This window comes from Vitis riparia, chromosome 2, assembly GCF_004353265.1.
Source record: "Vitis riparia cultivar Riparia Gloire de Montpellier isolate 1030 chromosome 2, EGFV_Vit.rip_1.0, whole genome shotgun sequence".
Lineage (NCBI taxonomy): Eukaryota > Viridiplantae > Streptophyta > Magnoliopsida > Vitales > Vitaceae > Vitis > Vitis riparia.
Genome location: NC_048432.1, coordinates 16,800,446 through 16,822,088, shown reverse-complemented (window position 1 = coordinate 16,822,088; position 21,643 = coordinate 16,800,446). Strand labels below are relative to the sequence as shown.

Sequence of the window (21,643 nt, the reverse complement as noted above, 5' to 3'; positions counted from 1 at the left end):
TTAAAAAAAATATTTCAAATAAATAAATATTTAGTAAAATCAGTTTATTTATTTTTTTATAAATTATATTTAAATCTCCAAAAATTATGGCGTGCGGAGAGCCATCAAGCCCATGATAATGATGACCTGTCAATATCATCAGAAGCCGAAGGATAAAGAGCAAAACGTGGACGCCTCCTTATTCCTTGGGCTTTCTTTCAACGTACACGTGGCTTACTTTAAATGGTTTTATTTTCTATCAGTTTCCTAGATATTTCCTTATTTTATTTTATTTTATTTTTATGGTACTACATAGATGACATCACCATCCAATGATAACAAGGATTTTTATTTTATTAAATTAAAGAAAGTATTTTTGGTTTTTACAAGGTTTATTTTACGTCTGAGATTTACCTTTTAAAATATTTTTATTCAATAATTTTTAAAAAAATTTACTGTGTGACTACGGAAAGGAAACTCTTTTCGGATGAGGAAGAGCATCACCGTAAATAATCATAAAACCGGGGGTAACCTGTAGAAAAGGCGGAATTAGTAGCCGACTCAACCGACACGTGTGGCTTTAGCCGCCTGGGCCGGTAATGTGGTCATAAGAGGCGGTTCTGTGATGCTATAAGCCACAGAAAGCGGTTTGGACAGACAGAAAGAGAGAGAATATTTTACTTTCATACGTTCACACACATCCATACATCCTTCTGGAATCTAACATCTCCTCTTTCTCTCTCTATATCTCCTGCGTTCAGTATTCGATCAAACGGTTGGTGGTTCTCCCCCAGGTTCTTTTTATTTCTTGTTTGTACTTGTTCAGTTTTCAACTGTATTTGTTAATTTGGGTTGATTTAGAGCGGTGATTTGTGTGGAATTTGGGGGAGAGAGGGGGGTGTTTGTGGTGTGGACCATTGGAAATTTCTTTCTTCTTGAGGCGTTTTCTTTTGTTTTTGGTGTTTTAGATTGGTATGGTTGATGGGTTGTGTTTGGTTTGAATTGAATTCAATGTTTCTTGTGTTGGCGGCGCTGCTCTGATAAATTGTGCTGTCGGAAGGCTGCTTTGTGGTTTTCCCATTTGTAGTTCTTGAGAATATTCTGGGGTTACGCAGTTTTTCCAAATGAGATGGGGATTTTCACCTAATTTTTAGGTTCTATAGAATAATTGGTGGGAATCCATTTGTAGAATTTAAATTGTTGTTCTGAATTTCCAGGTGGGTAGCTTTCACTGGTGTGAATTCGGGCAAGTTTGCTTGTTTTTGTGAGTCAATTTCACAAGAACTGAAAAGGGGTTGTGGGATAGGCGTGGTAAGATTTTTGGAGTTAGGGTTCAGGCTGCTATTGTTCACTTGTTGATAAGATGGTGGATTCAATTGCTGCAACATCTCTGCTAGGGCATCGACCCCTATGCGGAGGATTGGGATTATCTTGTAAGGACATCTCATACAAACGCAAACTATCTGATGTTTGTCGGTTTCCATTGATGGAATTTCTTGGTAGAAGGATTAGTGCTTCTCCTTATTTGCCTAGGAGGAGAGGAGGTGATCGGTTAGGGGCTTTGTCTATTAAGGCTCTTGCAATGGAGTTGACCAAAGAGGCGCATTCCTATAAAGAAGAGAGAATTCCCAGGAATTTGAGATACCGAATTGATACGGGAATTGATAGAAAACCTGGCTTATGGCCACCTGAGAACAAGGCGGATAGCTCTTCCCTACATAATCCCTTGCTTAGGCAAGAAAGAATGGGTTGTGGATGGTTAGGTGCTATATTTGAATGGGAAGGAGTCATAATTGAAGATAATCCTGATCTCGAGAACCAAGCCTGGTTAGCACTTTCTCAAGAAGAGGGAAAATCCCCTCCCCCAGCTTTCATTCTTAGGAGAATAGAAGGGATGAAGAACGAGCAAGCCATTTCTGAAGTTCTTTGCTGGTCCAGAGACCCAGCTCAGTTGAGAAGATTGGCTTCTAGAAAAGAAGATATTTACCAAGCTCTGCAAGGTGGGATGTATAGATTACGCACTGGATCTCAGGAATTTGTGAATGTTCTTATGAATTACAAGATACCAATGGCACTGGTTTCAACTCGACCTAGAAAAACTCTTGAGACTGCAATTGGAACCATTGGAATAGAGAGTTACTTCAGTGTGATCGTAGCAGCGGAGGATGTTTACAGGGGGAAGCCTGATCCTGAGATGTTTGTGTATGCAGCGCAGCTGCTAAACTTTATACCTGAAAGGTGTATTGTGTTTGGGAACTCAAATCTAACTGTGGAGGCTGCTCATGATGCCCGGATGAAGTGTGTGGCTGTTGCCAGCAAGCATCCTGTTTATGAGCTTGGGGCTGCGGACTTGGTAGTGAGGCACCTGGATGAGCTTTCGGTCGTGGACTTAAAGAACCTTGCTGACATTGAATCAACTGAATTTGGGCCTGGAGAGCCAGAAACGGAGATGGAGCGGGAGGAGGATTCATAGTTTCATACACCTCTACTTCAGCTGCTGTTGATGATGATTTCTGGTAACACATTTGAAATGTACAGTTCTTTCTGATTTAGCTATCAACAATAGTAGTTTTATATTGGCCTTTCCATGTATAAAAAACCACAAAAAAAAAGAAAAAAGGAAGAAATCAAAAGGAGATGGGTGATCTGCATTGGACTACCCTTTAATGCTATAATATATGTATTATCTGTAAAATACATAAGTAGAACTTTCGATATGTCTGTCCGGTTGTTCTATTTTTATTCAACATATTGAATGGCATAATTGCTCTGTTGAGACAAATGGGAATCTTGAATCTTTACTTGGTCCTACTTTGGGTTTCAAAGCAATTCCGAGGAAGATTGACTGAGAGTTGATCATTAAAGGTGAAATTAGCATTCTGTTAAGCAATCTCAGATTTGGTCATTGCTGTTTTATACCTGATCTGGTTAAGTTAAAAGATTTCAGGAGGTTTATGAGAGAAGCTTCGACAACAAGACGTTTTTCCTTGAAACTGCTCAGTGGACACCCTGGGATTCTTACCAATATGGGCAGTTGTACTGCTTAATGCTTTGACATGCCCTATCTAAAGGCATTTTAAACCACTTGTTAAAGGTCATTCGATGCCAACCTCTCTTTATTTACTTGTGCTGTATTCCCAGATGCCCCTTTTTGCCAAACGTGAGGTTATAAGGGAGACTTTGTGGGGTTTTACCCGGCATGGATCGATGTTTTAATTTTTTATTTATTTAAATATGATACATTCTCTCCAACAAGTTTGGTTTCTACTATTTTAGATTCTGTTGTAAGCTCGAATCTTTATTGTTAATTTTAAATCTAATGACTTAAGTTAATTTTAAATTAAATTATTTTTAAGTTGTTGATTTAAAATTTATTACTTATTTGTTAATTTAAATAGTAAGGTCCTTTGATAAATCAGTAAATTGATATATTTATTTTTATTAATAATTATATTTTCAATCATCTTTAATAATTAAATTATTTATTAAACATTTATATTTAAAGTGTTATAAGCATATACGATAACTAAATAAGATATATTACCAATGGATGATAAAATATACTTTTGTTAAACATGGGTAAACCTGGTAAATGATTAAAAATAAGTCAACTCATTTAACTTAATTCTTAAAGTTATTTTTTCCTTTGTTGTGATGTTAAGGCTATCGTTGGTTCCATCAAATTTGAAGGAAAATGTGAGGGAAATAAAATGGAAATTAAAAAATATAAAAGAAAATAAAAAATTGATTTAAAATTAATAAATTATTTTTATATATTACTTTGAAGTAAATTCACTTGTTTTCATGATTCAATATAAATATTAAATAATTTGAAAATGTATGAATTTTTAATTAATTTTAATTATATTTCATTTCTTTGATGTTTTTCATAGATAATTCAATATGAGAAAATCATTTGGTTTAGTAATTTATTTTTCTTTTAATACTTTTCGAGAACCAAACCTAACCTAAGTTATTGTATTAAATATACTTAATTTATTCGATAATTTAAATCATATTAAGTTAAGTTGATTTACTAAACATCCTCTCGATAAGTTAAAAAATGTATATAAAAAGTTATAACTAATATGATTTAAATCATGAATAAAATCTAAGTGAGTGTTTGATTAGACTTAGCTAAATTTAAGTTGACTTAGCTAAATTATTCTTAACGGGTTAACTTAAAATTTATTATTTATTTTTCACTTTTAAGTATTAAAGTTGTTTGGTCAAATTAACTTGAAATTTATTTTAAGTTATTAAATTGATATGTTTATCATCATTAGTTGTAATTAATATTTATATTTTAACTAATGATTATTTTCATTAATCTCAAATAATAAATTTATTTATTAAATATTTATAATATACAAGGTAACTTTGAAATATTTACTATAAAAAATAAGTCATTTATGTAAAGTTGTGGTTGTGGTTGTTGAATATATTTTCATTAGATATAGACAAATAAGATATAAAAAGTTAAGATTAAAAATAAATAAATTATTTTAATTTAATACTTAAAATCATTTTTAACTTTTAGGTTATAATATTATATTATTTTATCAAATATGCTTAATCTACTTATTGTAGTCGGTAAGTTGCTTTAATTCATTAAGTTAAATTTTCCAAACAACCCTTCTAACTTTTCAAATTTCAAGAATCAAATCAGAAAATTGATATAATATGATTCGGAAAATTAATTTAAATTGATTTGAAAAGTCATTTTCATGGAATCTTAGGTATAGCTTGAACTTGGGACTCGGTGGGACTTGGTTGAGTGACATTGAATGAGACGTGGTCTGTTTATATATGTCTTGTGTTCTTTCCCATGAATACTAATATTAATTAGATGAAAGATGTGTGATGGGCCAATAAAAATGGTTGTGTTTGGGTGCTGAGAAAATAAAATAATAGTAATAGGTAGAAGAAGCAAAGTAGAATGGAAAGTCAGGGAGTGTTTGGATGGTAGTGAAGTGGTTGATGATAGATGTTGATTTCCCAAGAAGTGGAGTAAAAGTACAATGTATCTGCTTTGGCTGCGGTCAAAGCCTCAAAACAATCCATACACCATATGCCAAAACTTAATCACAACGTACACGAAATTTCAACCTCTTTTGTTCTTAAACATATTTTTGTTTTTTTGTTATGAAAAACAAAAAAGGTTTTCCAAAACCCTTACCAAACAGAGCTTTAAGTAAATAGTTACCAAATAAAAGTTTTTAATCAAATGGGTGCATTTTGAATACTCTTTTAAAATTATTGATTTGTGTTCAAATATGTAATAATTTAATTATTTGAAATTTAAAACTAATTGTAAACGATGAATATTGGGTACTATACGCATCGACCCGTGTAGTGTTGTAGTTAACACGTTAAGTATCCCGTCTAAGAAGTACGTTCACAATAATGAGACTGAAAGGAATTGACGGGGCATACAAGTGGTGGACCAATGCAAAATGAAGAACCTTATTAAAGAATAAAGATTGATATGTCGTAATTCCTCTTCAAAAAGAAGGATGCCTTGGGGAATGTGGACATAAGGTGGTACATGAATGATTTTTAAAAATTTTGAAAAAAGAAAAAGAAAAATGTACTAGTTTTTAATTAATCATAATTATATTTTATTATATTTTTTTATAATAAAATAAAATATAAAAATATTGGGCATGTTTGGTTGCTGTTTTTGAAAATCGTTATGGAAAACAGTTTTTTTGTGTTTTTAGAAAAAAAAAAAAAAATTATGTTTGGAAATTGAATTATAGAAAACAATTTTTGTTCTAAAAAAAAAAAAAAACACGTTGTGTTGAGTTAATTAAATTTTTTTTTGGAATAAGTAAAACCAAAAACATGTTTGAAAGTTATTTTTTTTAATTAATAAAATGTTTTCTTCCATTAACTTGATATTATAGATATATAATAATTTTCATATGCACAATTCATTTAAATTAAAAAAAATTATTTTATTTTGAAATTTTTACATCAGTTATAATTTTCTTAAATAAATGATGAATTTGTCACCATGTGTGAGTATATTAATTTCAATAATTTAAGGAAGAAAAAAGGGTTTGCAGGGTGAGGATGTGGTGGTTAGGTGGAGCTCATATTTGTGAAAACATACAAAAATAGCTAAAAAAACACAAAAAGAAGGAAGAAAAAACATGAAAAACAATCTATTATTTGAACAGTAAAAAAATAAGGAAAACATCTTTTTATTGTTTTAAAAAATGTGGTTTTTGAAAACACAAAAAACAATAATACACCATATTTTTTAAACAAGTTTTTTGTGTTTTTTATTTTTTAAAACAGAAAACAGTTAATAAAAAACAATAACAAACGTACCCATCATTTTTCTCAATATATATATATTTTTCACAACTAAACACAGTGATCTTTTTTATGATTAGCTTATAATAAATTTAATATATTTTTGGATATTAAAATTTAAATTAATTTATGAGTGATTTTTAAAAAATTAATAGAATTTTTAATATTTGTAATTAATAAATGTATGATGAAAGTGTACGGATTTGGGAATAAAATAAAACGACGAAATAAGTATAATTTTTTTTTTCCTGTTTTATTTCATAATGTTTTTTCATATTAAAAAGAAATTTATTCAATTTTGTAAAAAAAAAATAAAAAATAATATTTGTCTTTTTCTTTTTTTTCTTTCTAACTGAGGAGCATCAGACAAAAGAAGTGGTTCTCTTTAAATGGATACATGGAGACATACTAATCAACAATTTCACCTGCTAACATATGATGACGTGGACATTTTGCATCCAACGTCATCAAATACCTCATCATCCATTTGCTTTCCTTCTAGAAATTATTAAAAAAAAAGTGAGCAATTATTAATGGCTTCATCACGACCAGTCCCTATCATTTCCCAATATATATATATACTGATCAATGAGAAGAGAAAAGAAAAATCTAATTTGAATATAAACGAAACAGAAGTTAGAAATTTTCTTTGCATCCAAACAGATATTTGAGTTTTACGATTCAAATATAGGATAACGGAAGGAAAATAAAGAAAAGGACGAATCTCTGAGTGATTACGTGTCAAACAGGCAGGACAGGAGGACCATAGAAAAGCAAAGGATTGCGCCACACTAATGAATTGCCTTTTTTTGCAACATCTTCTTTTTTCTTTTCTATTCTTTTTTCTGTAAGCTGAAAGCAGCCATCGATCGCCTTCTCTCCCTCTATAAATTTTCAATCTCTCATAAACCCTAGGATTTCATTGCTCACGAACAAGGTAGGTAGTAAAATTCCACTTTTTATCGATTTATTTATTTATTTTCCTCTCATCATATGTTCGTCTGATTACTCAGAAACAAGTTTCTGAATCTTCTCATTCTCATGCAAACTTGTTCGAGTCTTTGTTTGTGATGTGTTTCTTTGGGGTCTGAGTTTAATTTTATGGGTTTGTTTTTTTATTATTGTTTTTGGGTTTTCTGGGGTTTTCTTTTGTTGGTTTGTGTGGCATTTTGTGTTAGTGTGTGGATTTTCCTGGTAATTTTGAAGTGGGATGTTTGATTTTGGGTTGCGGGTGATGATTTGATTCGTTTAAAATAGTTTTTGGTGCAGTTCTTATTTATTAATCAGTGTAAAGAGGGGGGAAAAGATCGAGTGAACTTGATTGATGATGAAAAAAAGAGAGAAAAGATGCGGTGAAACTGCAATGGGTCCTCTGGTTTGGGTGTCGTTTGTGTTAAAAAATATTTGAATTAATTTAATATAATAACGGCATTTTTGGATGACCAGGGGGAGTTGGCTTGCACTGTAGTTCTTTACGTAGCATTTGAAGGTGTAAATGAATTATGCAGAAATAGGGGCCATTTCCACAACACATCAATCTTGTTGGTGATGATCATTTCCCTGCATTTTTGTGCCTAATTATTTTGTTTGTTAAAGAAAAACAAGGATATAAAGGACTTCACAGTCAACTCAAATTTAACGCAATGTGCATAAATGCCCAAGCGAAATACAGTTGATTGAATTTGCTTTAATTTTGTTGTTATTCTGTTGGGTTGATGCCAGTTTGTAATTGCAAGAGTTTGAGTTATGTATTATGACTAGTTTTAGTTTCATAAGTTGTGATGGAAAGGTTACCTATATGATTCCTCAGGGGCAAACATGGCACTCGTTCCCCAGACGGGTCCATCATACTGCATGAGGTCTGAGGTGGTACACTGTAAAACTGGACAGAGTGCAGTTGTAAACATGACAAACAATATGGAGGCGTCTAAAATAAAGGAAACTCGTACCTGGTTGTCGTCACTATCAAGGAGCCGCACAAAGACAAAGCATATTTTGAGTCCTGATAGTGTAGGTGTTGGATGTAAACAACGACATCAGGTGATTGTTGCTGCGAGCCCTCCTACTGAGGATGCTGTAGTTGCAACCGAACCACTGACAAGGGAGGATCTTATAGGATACCTTGCCTCTGGATGCAAGCCTAAGGAGAAATGGAGGTACAATTTCTATCCCTTCTTTGTATTTAGATTAGAATGCCACCTTGGGCCATATACTTTACCAGAAGATAATTCGATTATGTTGTTGCTTATTTAGCAGGGAAGACATCATTATTATTGTTGTATATTGATAAGAGGTATTGTTATATTCTCATTTGGCAGAACATGCTATGGCTATACAATTTCTTTTTCATTTGACGCAATTTATTATTTAATGCATTGTCTAGCATAGGTTGTGTGATTGATCACATACTCGTTCCTTTTTTTTCACAGTATAGTTGTCTTATAAGTTTCCTTTAGCCCCAGAAATCCTGCTACTTAAATATTAGGCGGTAGATATAAAAATAGAAATATACTTTTTATGAAATAAACTGTACCATTGACCTCATGCCTTTTTAATTCCAAGGGCTACTTCTTCCATATTACTTTCCTGATTTTTACATGGTGTGTTTTATTTGTCTTCAAACATATATTTTTTTATATGAATCCTGGAAGGTATGTTCAGCACAAATTCAGTGTAGGTTGTCTTTACTGCTTTACTACAAGCACTTGTGATCTTATCTTCGTAAAATTTGGCAAATTTGGGTGACTATCGGAACAAAAATATCCAGTGACACATATTATCTCCTCATGTACTTCAGCTTCACTTTTGCTATGAATGATGTAATGCTGAGAAGTGTAATAGGAGGATGGAATGTATGTATGGTTGTAGGGAGGTTCTAGAAAATTCATTTATTTGTCACATTTGGGTAGCTTCTTGTTACAGGTTTTTTCTCCTCTAAAGATTTTACTTCTTTTTTATCCTAAGATTTTCTTTTCTTGATGATGCTACTAGATTTACCCATTATCAATGGTTTTTGCTTTCTTGTTAATTCATGTTGTTTCTGTACAGAAAACCAAGACTGCTTCATTAGCAGATGATTTTTCATTTCCTTTTCTTCTTGTGATTTATTAACTTAATCACATGGTCTTTCCAGAATAGGTACAGAACATGAGAAGTTTGGTTTCGAGTTTAGAACTCTACGGCCTATGAGATATGAACAAATATCTGAGTTGCTCTATGGTGTTTCTGAAAGATTCGGGTGGGATAAAATAATGGAAGGTGACAACATTATTGGACTTAAACAGGTAAACTGCTTCTTCTAAGTTTTAATTGTAAGGAACTTCATCTATATTATTTTGTATGCTTTGAAATTTTTTTCATGTTCATATATTTAATCATTTGGTTTGTATACTCCGTGTGTACTTTGGTGTGCCTTTTCAAGCACCTTTAATTTATTTGCTCTTTTACCTATCCAAAAAAATATTTAATCATTTGGATGGTAATGCTTGATGGCTCAATTTGGGAAACAGCAGTTCTTTCTAATCTTATTATCTTCAAAGGCACTCATAGCTAAGGAGCTTCCAAGAAGTGTTTTTCGTTTATTGTTGGTATGTTTCTGTTGTGAAATGTCTTATTATTGTTGGGCAGGGGAAGCAAAGCATATCACTGGAACCCGGTGGTCAGTTTGAGCTTAGCGGTGCCCCTCTTGAAACTTTGCATCAAACCTGTGCTGAGGTTAATTCACACCTTTATCAGGTGCTTGCCATTCTTCTCCTTCTTCATCTTCTTCTTTGATCACTGGATACCAAAGATATCCTCATATTGATTATAATAACTCCAATAAAATAACTAAAAGAACCCAAATTGTCAACATTATTTGCATTTAGCTTTGGTTTTTGAAATCTCGTAAGATAGGATACACTGTATGCTACTGAACTTGGTTAGTCTGCTATTGATTATAATAACTCCAATACAAAAAACTAAAAGAACCCAAATTGTCAACATTATTGGCATTTAGCTTTGGTTTTTGAAATCTTGTAAGATAGGATATACCGTATGCTTCTGAACTTGGTTATTGTCTGCTATTGATTATAATAACTCCAATACAAAAAACTAAAAGAACCGAAACTGTCAACATTATTTGTGTTTAGCTTTGGTTTTTGAAATCTCTTAAGATAGGATATACCGTATGCTACAAACTTGGTTATTGTCTACTAATGTTTTTGTTTAACAGGTTAAAGCAGTTGCAGAGGAAATGGGGATTGGATTCTTAGGTATTGGTTTCCAGCCCAAATGGGCTATTAAAGATATACCTATAATGCCCAAGGTATTACTTATTCCTCTATCTATGATCAGTGAATTGGATATGCAATACCAAAATGTGGCAGGTGGTTTAAAAAACAAGTGGGGATGGCTTTTGAGCCCGTCTTTTGGACTAAAATACTTGATGCTTTAAATAGAGATGGCCGGTGTAATAGCCTAGGGCACTTTATTTAAAGTAACTTGACTTGCTCACAGTAGTCAGGAAAATGTGAACCTACTACAAGAAAATTATTTTCTGATGAATAACTATAATTCTCAAATGAGTCGGATAATCTGATTTAGTACTGTTCTTTTCTTGTTGTATATTTTTTTTAAGCAAGGTTATGGAAATACCAGAGCATTCTACAAAATAAGATGGATCTTATTTCTTTTATATTGCTGCAAATGTTTGACTTAATATAATGTTTTTGAGGATCAACACTCGATGTTCCCAATGGGTAGCCATTCTTATTTAATGTTGATTGTCGAATTCTAATATATTTTATTAGGAAGTCTTTCTATAAAAGAATGAGTCAATCAGAAATTTGATGGTTTGTGTTATATACAAATGCTGGTTTTAGGTCTAGAAAATCCCCTAAAGAGGGACCATGATCGGGGGGGCCTGCCTTATGCATTTAATAAGCCTAGCATTCAGAATAACTTATCAAATGAAAAAAAAAAAAGCCTAGCATTCAGAATAACAACCCAAAATCAATAGCTTGAGGATTCTAGCTAAGAAATTTACACCTTCAAATAAGTTAATCAAATGAATTTTGACCATGTTATTTAGAGTTATTTTTTTTAAAGTGCTAGAGAAAGTAAATGGTTGCTTTTCAGCTGTTGATCCCTTCACTTATAAAATCTCTATGGCAAAAGATTTAGGAATATTGGATGATCTTTGGTAATCTGATTATTCTTCTTTAGATGGTGGAAAACTAATTACAAGGTGTGAAGAACTGCTGAGTATTTAATGAACCATTATCACATGATCATGGTAATTTTAGGAACAGATTCTGATTGAAGAATCCTTTCTAACTGTCATCTACATCACTACATACAATCCTTTTGTCAATTTATGGTTCTCATTGATGGGTTTCTCCATAGAGGGACTTTTGTGGGGGAAAAGCTAGGAGACTAATTGTTTGTAAAGGGCTGTTTCAGTGAGATGATTGTCAAGGAAAGTTGGGACAATAAGTTTTTTTTTTTCTTTGTTTTTTTGATTGGCATAATATGTTTTTATATGGATGTTTTGGTTTCCTTTTGTGTATTCAAGCTTGTGCTTCTTTTTTGGCTGTCCTGCTTAGGAGGATCCTCACCATTCGTCCTCAGTCTTATTTCCTTTATTCTTTAATCACACTTCTGATTCCAACTAAAACAAAGGTTAGGATGGTTAGGCAATTTTAGTTCATTTTTCATTATACTGCCGTATAGATTGTGGAAAAATTTAAGAAAATGCAGAATAAAGCATGTATTCTGAGTCTGCTGCAGTTTCAGGTGGAATATGTAGGCCTATTATGACTGTATAGGCTACCTTATCAATTATATTCAAAAACCACAAGCCTTGGAATGCACAGATCTCTAGCCTAAATTCCTGTTTTGGCAAACCCCATTTATACCATAACCATATATGTATTGGCTGGATTTTTTGAGCTTGTGGTTTTGTTGAATGGGGAAAATCCAAGGCAACTATTTAGAAGAAATGGGCAGTGAGATTGGGTAATAAGTGTGGGAACCAAGGAAGTTGGAAGACAAAGGAGTGGACACAGGCCACCAGGCACATGCCAGCGAACATGAGAATTCATTGGCATTGTGCTAGCCTGAGCCTGACCTGGCAAGGTGATGTAGGACAATTGATGTAGGACAACCCTAGGATGGTTGCCTACACTCAAGGGTAGGTGGGCTAGGGTTTTATTTTTAGGGTGTAAGGAGAGGAACAAGGAATGAACTTTATGGTAGAGAAAATTATAAGATAAGAAATAGAGAGAAAGAAGAAACAATGAAGAAAAGATGGAAAACCTTAGAGTCTCACTAAGGCCTTCTAGGAGTCTCACCTAGAAGAAAATCAATGGAGTCTCACCATTGAGGGTTGCAACCTTGCAATGAAAGAAAGTATAATATTATTCATCAAAAATTCATTCCTTTGATTTACATTGATTAGCCTATTTATAGGCTTCTCTAAGAAATCCAAAGTCTACTAGGACTCTAATAACCTATTCTACTAGGACTCTAATAACCAATTCTACTAGGACTCTAATAACCTATCATGACTCAAATTCTAATTATATTATAACTCAACTAGCTAATCCTAATTAGACTCCAACAAATACCAATCCTAATTTAATTCCAAGTAATAATAATCCTACTTTAATTACAATTAATACTAATTCCCTTTCTTGATATATATCTTGAATATTCATCCTCATCAATTCCCCTTGACTTGAAAAAAACTCGACCTCGAGTTTTAGTGATTTTCCACGATCAATTGAAATTCCGAGCAATGCCTTCCACCCTTTCTTTCTTCGTCGTCTCTTTCCCATGGTAAGACAAGATCTCAAGATCTCTTGAACTTTTTCAATTTCATGCAAGACAAATACTGGACTTCGAAAAACTTTTTGATGTTGTACAACAAGTTGATAATTCTCGAAATAATTATGTGTCTTCAACAAACTTGTGGGAAGTTGTTTCCCACACTCTTCTTGTAAATTGTTTTGTGGAAGAATAAGATTCTTGAATTCCCTATATTCAAAAGAAATTTCAGCAGATTCTTCATGTTTGCCACCACTCACGATAATGTTTGGCCTTGGGAAGTCAAATATCGATTCTTCTGAAACTTCTTCAACTTCTTTGAGCTCTTCTATTGGTTGATCTAAGATTAGTTTCATCACCTCTTGCTTTCTAGATTCATCATTGATGATTTCTTCGTCCTTTCTAGTAACTTCGACTTGCTTTTTAATAAGAATATTTGATGGCTCTTCTAGTTTCAAAGGTGCTACTTTTTCCTCTGGTTGCTTATGTGGTGGAATTTCCTTCATTGGACGAAGGATCTTCTTTCGCCCATTGCGCACAAGTGTGTAAGTGTTCTCATAGCCATCATGTTGGACCCTTTCATCAAAAAGCCATGGTCTTCCAAGCATAATATGGGCAACTTTCATCGGCAAAACATCACACCATGCTGATAACTCAAAATTATTACTGAAATTAAACGTCACTAGACAACGAGAACTCACCAAAATAGATGCGTCATTTACCCATGCTATTTGATAGGGATTTGGATGATCTTCTGTCTTTAGATTAAGCTTCTCAACAAGCTCCTCTGAAGCTAGATTGGAACAACTACCTCCATCAATAATCAAAGTACATAGTCTCCCTTGACAAGCAACACGAGTTTGGAAGATGCTAGTACGTCGCCAATCCTCCTCTTCATTTAGCCTTGGTATGTTCACCAATGGCTGCATAAAAAAGTTGTAGCCTTCAACCATGTTTGCATACGTTGCTCCACTCCTCAATTACATATGCCTTCATGCCAAGAATTTTCGCTCTGATACCAAAATTGATGTAGGACAACCCTAGGATGGTTGCCTACACTCAAGGGTAGGTGGGCTAGGGTTTTATTTTTAGGGTGTAAGGAGAGGAACAAGGAATAAACTTTATGGTAGAGAAAATTATAAGATAAGAAATAGAGAGAAAGAAGAAACAATGAAGAAAAGATGGAAAACCTTAGAGTCTCACTAAGGCCTTCTAGGAGTCTCACCTAGAAGAAAATCAATGGAGTCTCACCATTGAGGGTTGCAACCTTGCAATGAAAGAAAGTATAATATTATTCATCAAAAATTCATTCCTTTGATTTACATTGATTAGCCTATTTATAGGCTTCTCTAAGAAATCCAAAGTCTACTAGGACTCTAATAACCTATTCTACTAGGACTCTAATAACCAATTCTACTAGGACTCTAATAACCTATCATGACTCAAATTCTAATTATATTATAACTCAACTAGCTAATCCTAATTAGACTCCAACAAATACCAATCCTAATTTAATTCCAAGTAATAATAATCCTACTTTAATTACAATTAATACTAATTCCCTTTCTTGATATATATCTTGAATATTCATCCTCATCACAAGGCCTCAGGTCTATATCTAAAGGCATAGGCCTAGCCATACCTAGTTGTTAGAAAGCCGGTCCTGAACTAGAAGACATGATTTTCATACATAAAAAATAGATCTAACATAATCTAGTGTCCATGCATGCTTGCACACATTCACACATCTCACCCACCCTCTCCCTTCCCTCTCCATCCCAATTTCACGTACTTAACATTAATCAAGCATTGAAAAGCCAGTACTGGCTCAATCCTCATGGCCTTGGTATCATCTAAAGTTAGATGAAATGGTAATTCAAGCCTTTCTAAGTTGTATGCCACTTCTAAATATTGGGCTGGATGAATGAACTGCAGATTGGGCAATTTGTATTATTAGCCTTTATCACATAATATGAAATTTTATGTTAACCTTCCCACCACTAAATGATTTTATATGCTTCCTTGTTGATTAAATACAAAACAAGGAGCCAGTTAGCTGTTGTATCAATTAGCATAATTCTTTTGAGGGCCAATTGACTTGTTATTCCAAGCCTAACTATCTGACATTTCTCTCTGATCTTTGATATTCTGTGTGGCATTTTTCTAGATGGATGGTTGCTGTCTATATTAAGAAGGGGAAAAGAATTCCAGAATTCATATTGCCAACTTTTCTGTGATTCTAGTGTCTGAATATCACTACACTTTCTGCCCCCAATTTTCTGTTACAAACATATTAGTATTGTTCCTAATTGATGTTTCTTCCATAGTACTTGACTTTTTGATCATGTTGCTTTTCCATTCTATGGTTCGATTTCAGCCTTTTGTACTTTGATTACTTGCATATTGACATAGTGTTTTTGGCTCAGGGAAGATACGAGATTATGAGGAATTACATGCCCAAAGTTGGCTCACTTGGACTTGATATGATGTTTAGAACATGTACTGTTCAGGTAAGACAAATGCTGCATTTTTGGTTAAACAGTGATCAGGTCATTCATATCAAACCCTTGAAGGCTGATTTTGTTTTTTCATGATTTTATCTTCTATTCCTTGGTTTTGTGAATTACCCTTCTTTTAAATTGAACTCAATAATTTATCCTCTGAATGGAAAGTGATGATATTTCTGGTTTTTCCTTGTTGATAGGTTAATTTGGACTTCAGTTCTGAAACTGATATGATCAGGAAGTTTCGTGTTGGACTTGCTTTGCAGCCGGTGAGAAACTTTGATGATTTCTATTCTTGTTGGAAATATCTCTCGTCTAATTGTATCTAACTGGTAGCGCTAATGCAACAGATAGCAACAGCTCTATTTGCAAATTCTCCTTTTGTTGAGGGAAAGCCAAGTGGTTATCTCAGCATGAGAAGGTTTCTAAAATTTTTTTTGTTGTTGCTTTCATATTCTTCTGTTTGTTTTCCATTGTCTTCTATTATCGATTCTTTCTTTAGACAGGCAGCTTTGTTTTATTGATCCTTTTTTATTTAAACAGCCAAATTTGGACTGATACCGATAATAACCGTACTGGCATGCTTCCTTTTGTTTTTGATGGCTCCTTTGGGTAAGTTTATCTTTTCCTTTCTGATAAGTAAGAAACAAAAAAGAGTCATGTTGTTATTTCATTCCTTGCTTGAGAAATGGTTTATTAGAATCTGTTCTGTAGTTTCCCAATGTTTTGAATTTTACATTTATCAGAGGGTATGTAAAATCTATAACATACATAAATGATCCAGTATATATGAGAGGACCGATTAAACAATGTTTGTAGGTCTACCTGAGGAATGACACAAACAGTTATAGTATGATTAGAATTTTCTTGCTTACAAACAGGTTTAGAATTTTGGAAATATATTTATTGGCAGATGTTTGTTGTTATGAAGTAACTGGAAATGAGACCCATCTTTTCCAGGACTTGTTAAAGTTAAATTGGATCACCAATTGAATCTGGTTCCCAGGTTAAATTTCCTTACAAAATTTTCTGATTGGCTCTATACTGTTATGACAGCAACCTTCTTACTAATTCCTTGCATACACTTACCTGCATTTGTTACTTGAATTTTGAAGGTTTCATGGGCTCCATATTGCCTTATTGCTGTCCGTATTCAGGACCCTTAATTTATCTCAAAATATTAATGAGAAGACCCAGTTTTATGTGAGCCTTATATTATTTACACATCTATACTTTCTTTATGCAGAGGTCTTGAGTACCTCCGTAATTGCACTTTTCCTTTCTTCATTCATGTGGATAAGATCAATCTTGCATCAGTATGAGGGATCTGACTTATTTGCTACAGTTTTTTTTTTAATTTTTTTTTATTTAAAAATTTTGTGCATCCTAACAGGTATGTATTTGAGTATATTTCCTTTCCTACTTTGCATTGAGGAACCTTTGTAATCTATACGAAAGGAAGCTGGTTTTCCTTTTTTTTTTTTATGTATTCTGTTGACAGTTTTGTTGATTATTGACAATGGTATTCCTATTTCTTTCTATTTTCTCTGGTGCAGATTTGAGCAGTATGTAGATTATGCTCTTGATGTTCCAATGTACTTTGTCTATCGGAAGAAGAAGTATATTGACTGTACTGGAATGTCCTTCCGGGTTTCCATCTAACCTTAATACTCTTGTACTTGATTTTGTGCTTTCTTCATTAGCCATGCTCTTCTTTGTTCTAAGATTTTATTTTTCTTGATCATAATCTTCATCTTGGGCTTTTTTGGAACATAATACTTGTCATATGTTACTTCTTCAGGACTTCATAGCAGGAAAACTTCCTTCACTTCCTGGTGAATTGCCAAACTTCAATGATTGGGAGAATCATCTGACAACAATATTCCCTGAGGTATAGGCACCTGAGATCAAATTGATGAAATTTTATATTTCTTAGATGTTGTCACCTAAGAAATATGTTATTTTTTCCATTCAGGTCAGGCTGAAGAGATACTTGGAAATGAGGGGTGCTGATGGAGGGCCCTGGAGGAGGTTATGTGCTTTGCCAGCATTTTGGGTAGTTAGCCTCTTCAATCTGTATATTTATTACAAAGCCAGTTTGTACATGATTCAGTAATCATCAGTACCGATCTGTATGGAATTAGTGTATCTTTTCCAAGAATTCCTTGTTTCTAGACATGCATAAGCTATCATGTGCTTGGCAAATGATGCAAAGCTTGCACTAAAGATGTTTTAGGTGTTGCATTAGCTGAGAGGCTTTACTTGTCAGAAAGAGGAAGCTCATCTGTCTAGGAGTGCATTAGCTAGTCTTTCTACTTTATGTAGGCTTTTACCATTCCATCTTCAATGGTTAATAGAATTGAGAAGATTCAAAGGGAATCCTTTTGGGAAGGGGCAGGAGGTCATTCATTATGTACAAGTACCTATTGATTTGGAATATTGCTCCCCATCGCCTTCCATGGTGCACTTGGAAAGAGGGAATGGAAGGATATTTTATAGGAAGAATCTCCAATGAGCAAGCTTAGAGAGATGTTGCTTAGGATGTTGTTTGTTTGGTGTAGGGATCTATGGAGTGTGCATGATTTGCTTTTCTTAACTTTCTTGTGAAGATGTGTTATGGGAATGCTTGATCATTGATCTCTTAGCCTTGTAGACTTTACATCATTTAAATTTGTGATGTAGTTATCACATTTTATGCTTGGATTTTATTTTGATGTACTATTATGTGTTATTTCTTCTGTGTGTAATTTCTGCATAGTGTCTGTTCGGCATGCATTACTTGTCCATGTATCCACACATAGACACTCACACACAGGTGAGTGTTCTAGCTTGCACAGGATGTTATTAACTACCTCATTTAAGCAACATCAAGCTCATTAAGATTTTTTACTATATGTCAGGTAGGCATTTTATATGATGAAGTTTCACTACAAAATGCTCTGGACATAATAGCTGATTGGACACTGGAAGAAAGACAGATGTTGAGGAATAAGGTACTGTCAACATTCTACACACTCAAATGAACTTTGTGATCTTGTGAGAGGAAGAAATTAACAACACCATGGTCCTTGATATTCTATTGCATGAGGCAGTGCAAGTATGATGTGTATTTTTTTTTTTCCCTTTTGGCTTGCTTTTCATTCATAGTTCTGTACCTGCATGATTTAATTTGCATCATACAAGCCTGATAATGAAGGATATTTGTGTTTGGAAGGGTTGGAACTGGAGCACTATGTAGAATGGTTGCATCTTCACTTTTTGCTTATTGTGGACACGGGGGTGCAAAATTTCAGCGACTCTTGTTTGTCAAGTATTTCATGTTGCATATATAGGTGTTGGAGAGTCCACTCATTAGGGAGCTAGGCAATAAAAAGTTAAAAAAAATTTGTATGGCCACTTGTGTGGTAAATTAATCAGTTGAAGTGAAATAGTGTAGGAACTTACAATTTATAAAGTAATTTTCCAGATAAAAACTTAAGCTTAACTTTTTCTTATAATGCTAATGTTTGATGGGCTTGTATTCTGAGCTTGCCATAGAAACATGCTATATATGGCATTTTGCTACTCCATTATTGTAGAAATAAATATCTACAGCATACTTGATCATTTATCGTTTGAATGACACGTTGACATGCATTCTTCTTAGTTCTGTTCTATGTCATTGACTTAACAGTCAGGTAGCATTGTTTTTTCTGCAATCTATATGGCACATCTAATCTTAAGCCATCTAGTAGGTTCCAAAGACTGGTTTAAAGACACCATTTCGAGATGGATTGCTGAAGCATGTCGCTGAGGATGTTCTAAAGTTAGCAAAGGTAAGTTGGGCACTGTTTTTCTTATGGTTGCTGCAGCTGCAATTGTGTTATTAAGCATTATGCATTTGTTCATCAACAGGATGGCTTGGAAAGAAGAGGCTTTAAGGAAACTGGTTTCTTGAATGCAGTGGCTGAGGTGGTTAGAACAGGTAACTAATTTTTTTTTTTTCTCTCATTTGATCCTTTTAATTTGAATTCTTCATTGACCTACTTGGTGAGGTCTAAGGTGCTGGTTTAAAAGTCTTAACCAAGACACTCATATTCCCTTCCTAATGAAAAATGCTTAGTTGACATGCGCTCCTCAGTCTGAGAAATGCATCATTCATGCATGCATGTGCTCATGTTGTGTACACTCATAATGCTGCAAGGAAATGGCATGTGTGTGCTCATTTTCCTCAATACACATGATGTTGCTGTTATATAACTAGGCAATCTCTGCAAAAGCCGCACAAATCTTGAGTTTACACCAGTATTGCTAGTCTCAGGAAGAAATTGATGCACCTTGCCACCACTAGAAGTTGTAGAATTTCCGTACATTTCCTTTAGGAAAGATTTATTTAAAACAAATTCAGCATTTCAAACATGCTTCACATCTGTGGATACCTTCACTGATTGGCATCCCTCTTTGTGTTTAAAGCTCTGGAATTTTCCACTTACTGAATCTTGATGGTCAGGACAAGCTTTAATTTTTCAAATTTTCACTATAAGTTTCAAATTTTCACTATAGGTACTTCTTCATGAATATGACTTCAAATCCAAATTTTGTGTCATTTCAAACTTCAAGTGAATGATGACCGAATCGCACGACATGCTTCTGAAGAACCTATATTTTCTATCATTTCATTTTGGTCCTTTAAAACAAGAATCAAGGATTTCCAGTGTTCTGTTTGCAAGTTTTGATATTTATATTTTGAATGTTGAAACTTGGGATTACTGTTCATTTCTACAACTAACTTATGGGATATCACCCTCCTTAGAGGCATGTCCTCATTTGGCCTTGAAGTGATGGATGATTTTGTTATTGGCAGGTGTAACACCAGCTGAGAAGCTTTTGGAGATGTATCACGGGCCGTGGGGACAATGTGTAGATCCTGTTTTTGAGGAGCTACTATATTGAAATATCAAAGGCGATTGAAACTTTCCTGTGTGTTTCAGCAGTGCCTTTTTTCATGCAAAATTCTCTCCAACTTGTTCTTTCTCCTTGTTGAAAAACAGAACAAGAAAAAGAGAAAAAGTTATGGTTAATTATTTTACAGTCTGATGAAAAAAACTGTTTCAGTTTACAGGAATAATTTGTGATGTGTACGCCCTTACCTTGAGGCTTCCATGCAACCCCCATTCAATATAATCTGATCAAACCTCATTCAACTTATATTACTAGTGTACTACATGGAGTGAATTTATTTGAACTCATGAGTTACCCTGAGTTTCCAAAAAACAATTATCGCGTTTGCCATGCAATTTTGGGTATCTTGGAAGATGTCAGGTTTCAAAAATATGTCATAGGAAATTTCAGAAATTTCTATACGTATAGAGATGTCACCTAAAATCTTATGACTATTACATGCTAATTAGTGGCCTGGCTGATGAAGATATCCAGCTTTCCGTGCCATTTGTGGTCGAGTACCCTCTAGAAACACTCCCAGGAAGCAAATGACTCTTGGGATGTCATCATTCAAAGCCAAGGAGCTATCCTCCAAGGCAAACTTAGTAGAGGGAAAACCGAAGTCAAACTGGAACAATAAGTTAACAAAACATAATCCAAGCCCAACTCCACAAACAAGGTCCAAAACCTTACAATAAAGAAGAGAAACTACTTGGTCTATGGGGTTTTTCTTTGGGATGGGGGCGACCCGTCTCGAACCTGCCCCGTTGCCATCCCCAGCCATGCTACACAATGCTACCATGGAAATAAGAGCGGTGCACTTTTAAAGCTAGTCTAGTAAAGATAAAGGTGATAGTTGCTGTAGTCTCCTCTAACATGGACATGATCACTAATGTGAAGGATTGAGTGGTAAACTTTTGAGCTACCAATCACATTTGTGTTAGCAAAAGGGCATTTACCTCGTACCCTATCATAAAGTAACAAGTATTTATTGGCAACTCAAGGCCCTTGCTTGTAAGGGAACACTCTTCTCAAGCTGACTTCAAGCAAAGTATTTAGCCTTATCGATGTTCTCCATGTACTAGGCATTTCTTTTCTCTATTTGGGAA

At 34.0% G+C, this 21,643-nt stretch overlaps 2 protein-coding genes across 9 annotated transcripts; both read left to right on the top strand.

Annotated features, from left to right (window-relative positions):
- Nucleotides 1–632: 632 nt before the first annotated feature.
- Nucleotides 633–3,319, top strand: LOC117933882 (5-amino-6-(5-phospho-D-ribitylamino)uracil phosphatase, chloroplastic). Of its 7 annotated transcripts, none has more exons than XR_004654385.1 (2): nt 633–2,844; nt 2,920–3,319. XR_004654385.1 is itself a non-coding variant. In XM_034855455.1 (2 exons), the coding sequence occupies exon 2, from the start codon at nt 1,343–1,345 to the stop codon at nt 2,450–2,452; it is 1,110 nt and encodes a 369-aa protein (XP_034711346.1). In that variant the 5' UTR covers nt 633–754; nt 1,197–1,342; the 3' UTR covers nt 2,453–3,319. The 7 variants fall into 7 exon arrangements, 4 of the variants coding, with proteins under 4 accessions (XP_034711346.1, XP_034711353.1, XP_034711376.1 ...); XR_004654387.1 differs by having other exon boundaries at nt 633–2,511; nt 2,927–3,294; XR_004654386.1 differs by having other exon boundaries at nt 633–2,511; nt 2,920–3,294.
- A 3,622-nt stretch (nt 3,320–6,941) lies between these two features.
- LOC117904044 (glutamate--cysteine ligase, chloroplastic) lies at nt 6,942–20,801 on the top strand. 2 transcript variants are annotated; one of them, XM_034816575.1, is made up of 16 exons: nt 6,942–7,240; nt 8,114–8,459; nt 9,437–9,587; nt 9,931–10,038; nt 10,517–10,609; nt 15,537–15,620; nt 15,815–15,883; nt 15,965–16,035; nt 16,158–16,226; nt 17,171–17,264; nt 17,416–17,505; nt 17,590–17,670; nt 18,515–18,607; nt 19,349–19,429; nt 19,509–19,578; nt 20,458–20,801. In XM_034816575.1, the coding sequence occupies exons 2-16, from the start codon at nt 8,122–8,124 to the stop codon at nt 20,544–20,546; spliced, it is 1,581 nt and encodes a 526-aa protein (XP_034672466.1). In that variant the 5' UTR covers nt 6,942–7,240; nt 8,114–8,121; the 3' UTR covers nt 20,547–20,801. The 2 variants fall into 2 exon arrangements, with proteins under 2 accessions (XP_034672466.1, XP_034672470.1); XM_034816579.1 differs by having other exon boundaries at nt 6,942–7,244.
- Nucleotides 20,802–21,643: the final 842 nt, after the last annotated feature.

Excerpts from the sequence above, each read along its gene's own strand:
- LOC117904044 (XM_034816575.1), top strand. The coding sequence starts at position 8,122 with ATGGCACTCGTTCCCCAGACGGGTCCATCATACTGCATGAGGTCTGAG. Across the intron at positions 18,608-19,348 it reads GACAGATGTTGAGGAATAAG|GTTCCAAAGACTGGTTTAAA; the intron begins GTACTGTCAACA and ends GCCATCTAGTAG. Across the intron at positions 19,579-20,457 it reads GGCTGAGGTGGTTAGAACAG|GTGTAACACCAGCTGAGAAG; the intron begins GTAACTAATTTT and ends TGTTATTGGCAG.
- LOC117933882 (XM_034855455.1), top strand. The coding sequence starts at position 1,343 with ATGGTGGATTCAATTGCTGCAACATCTCTGCTAGGGCATCGACCCCTA.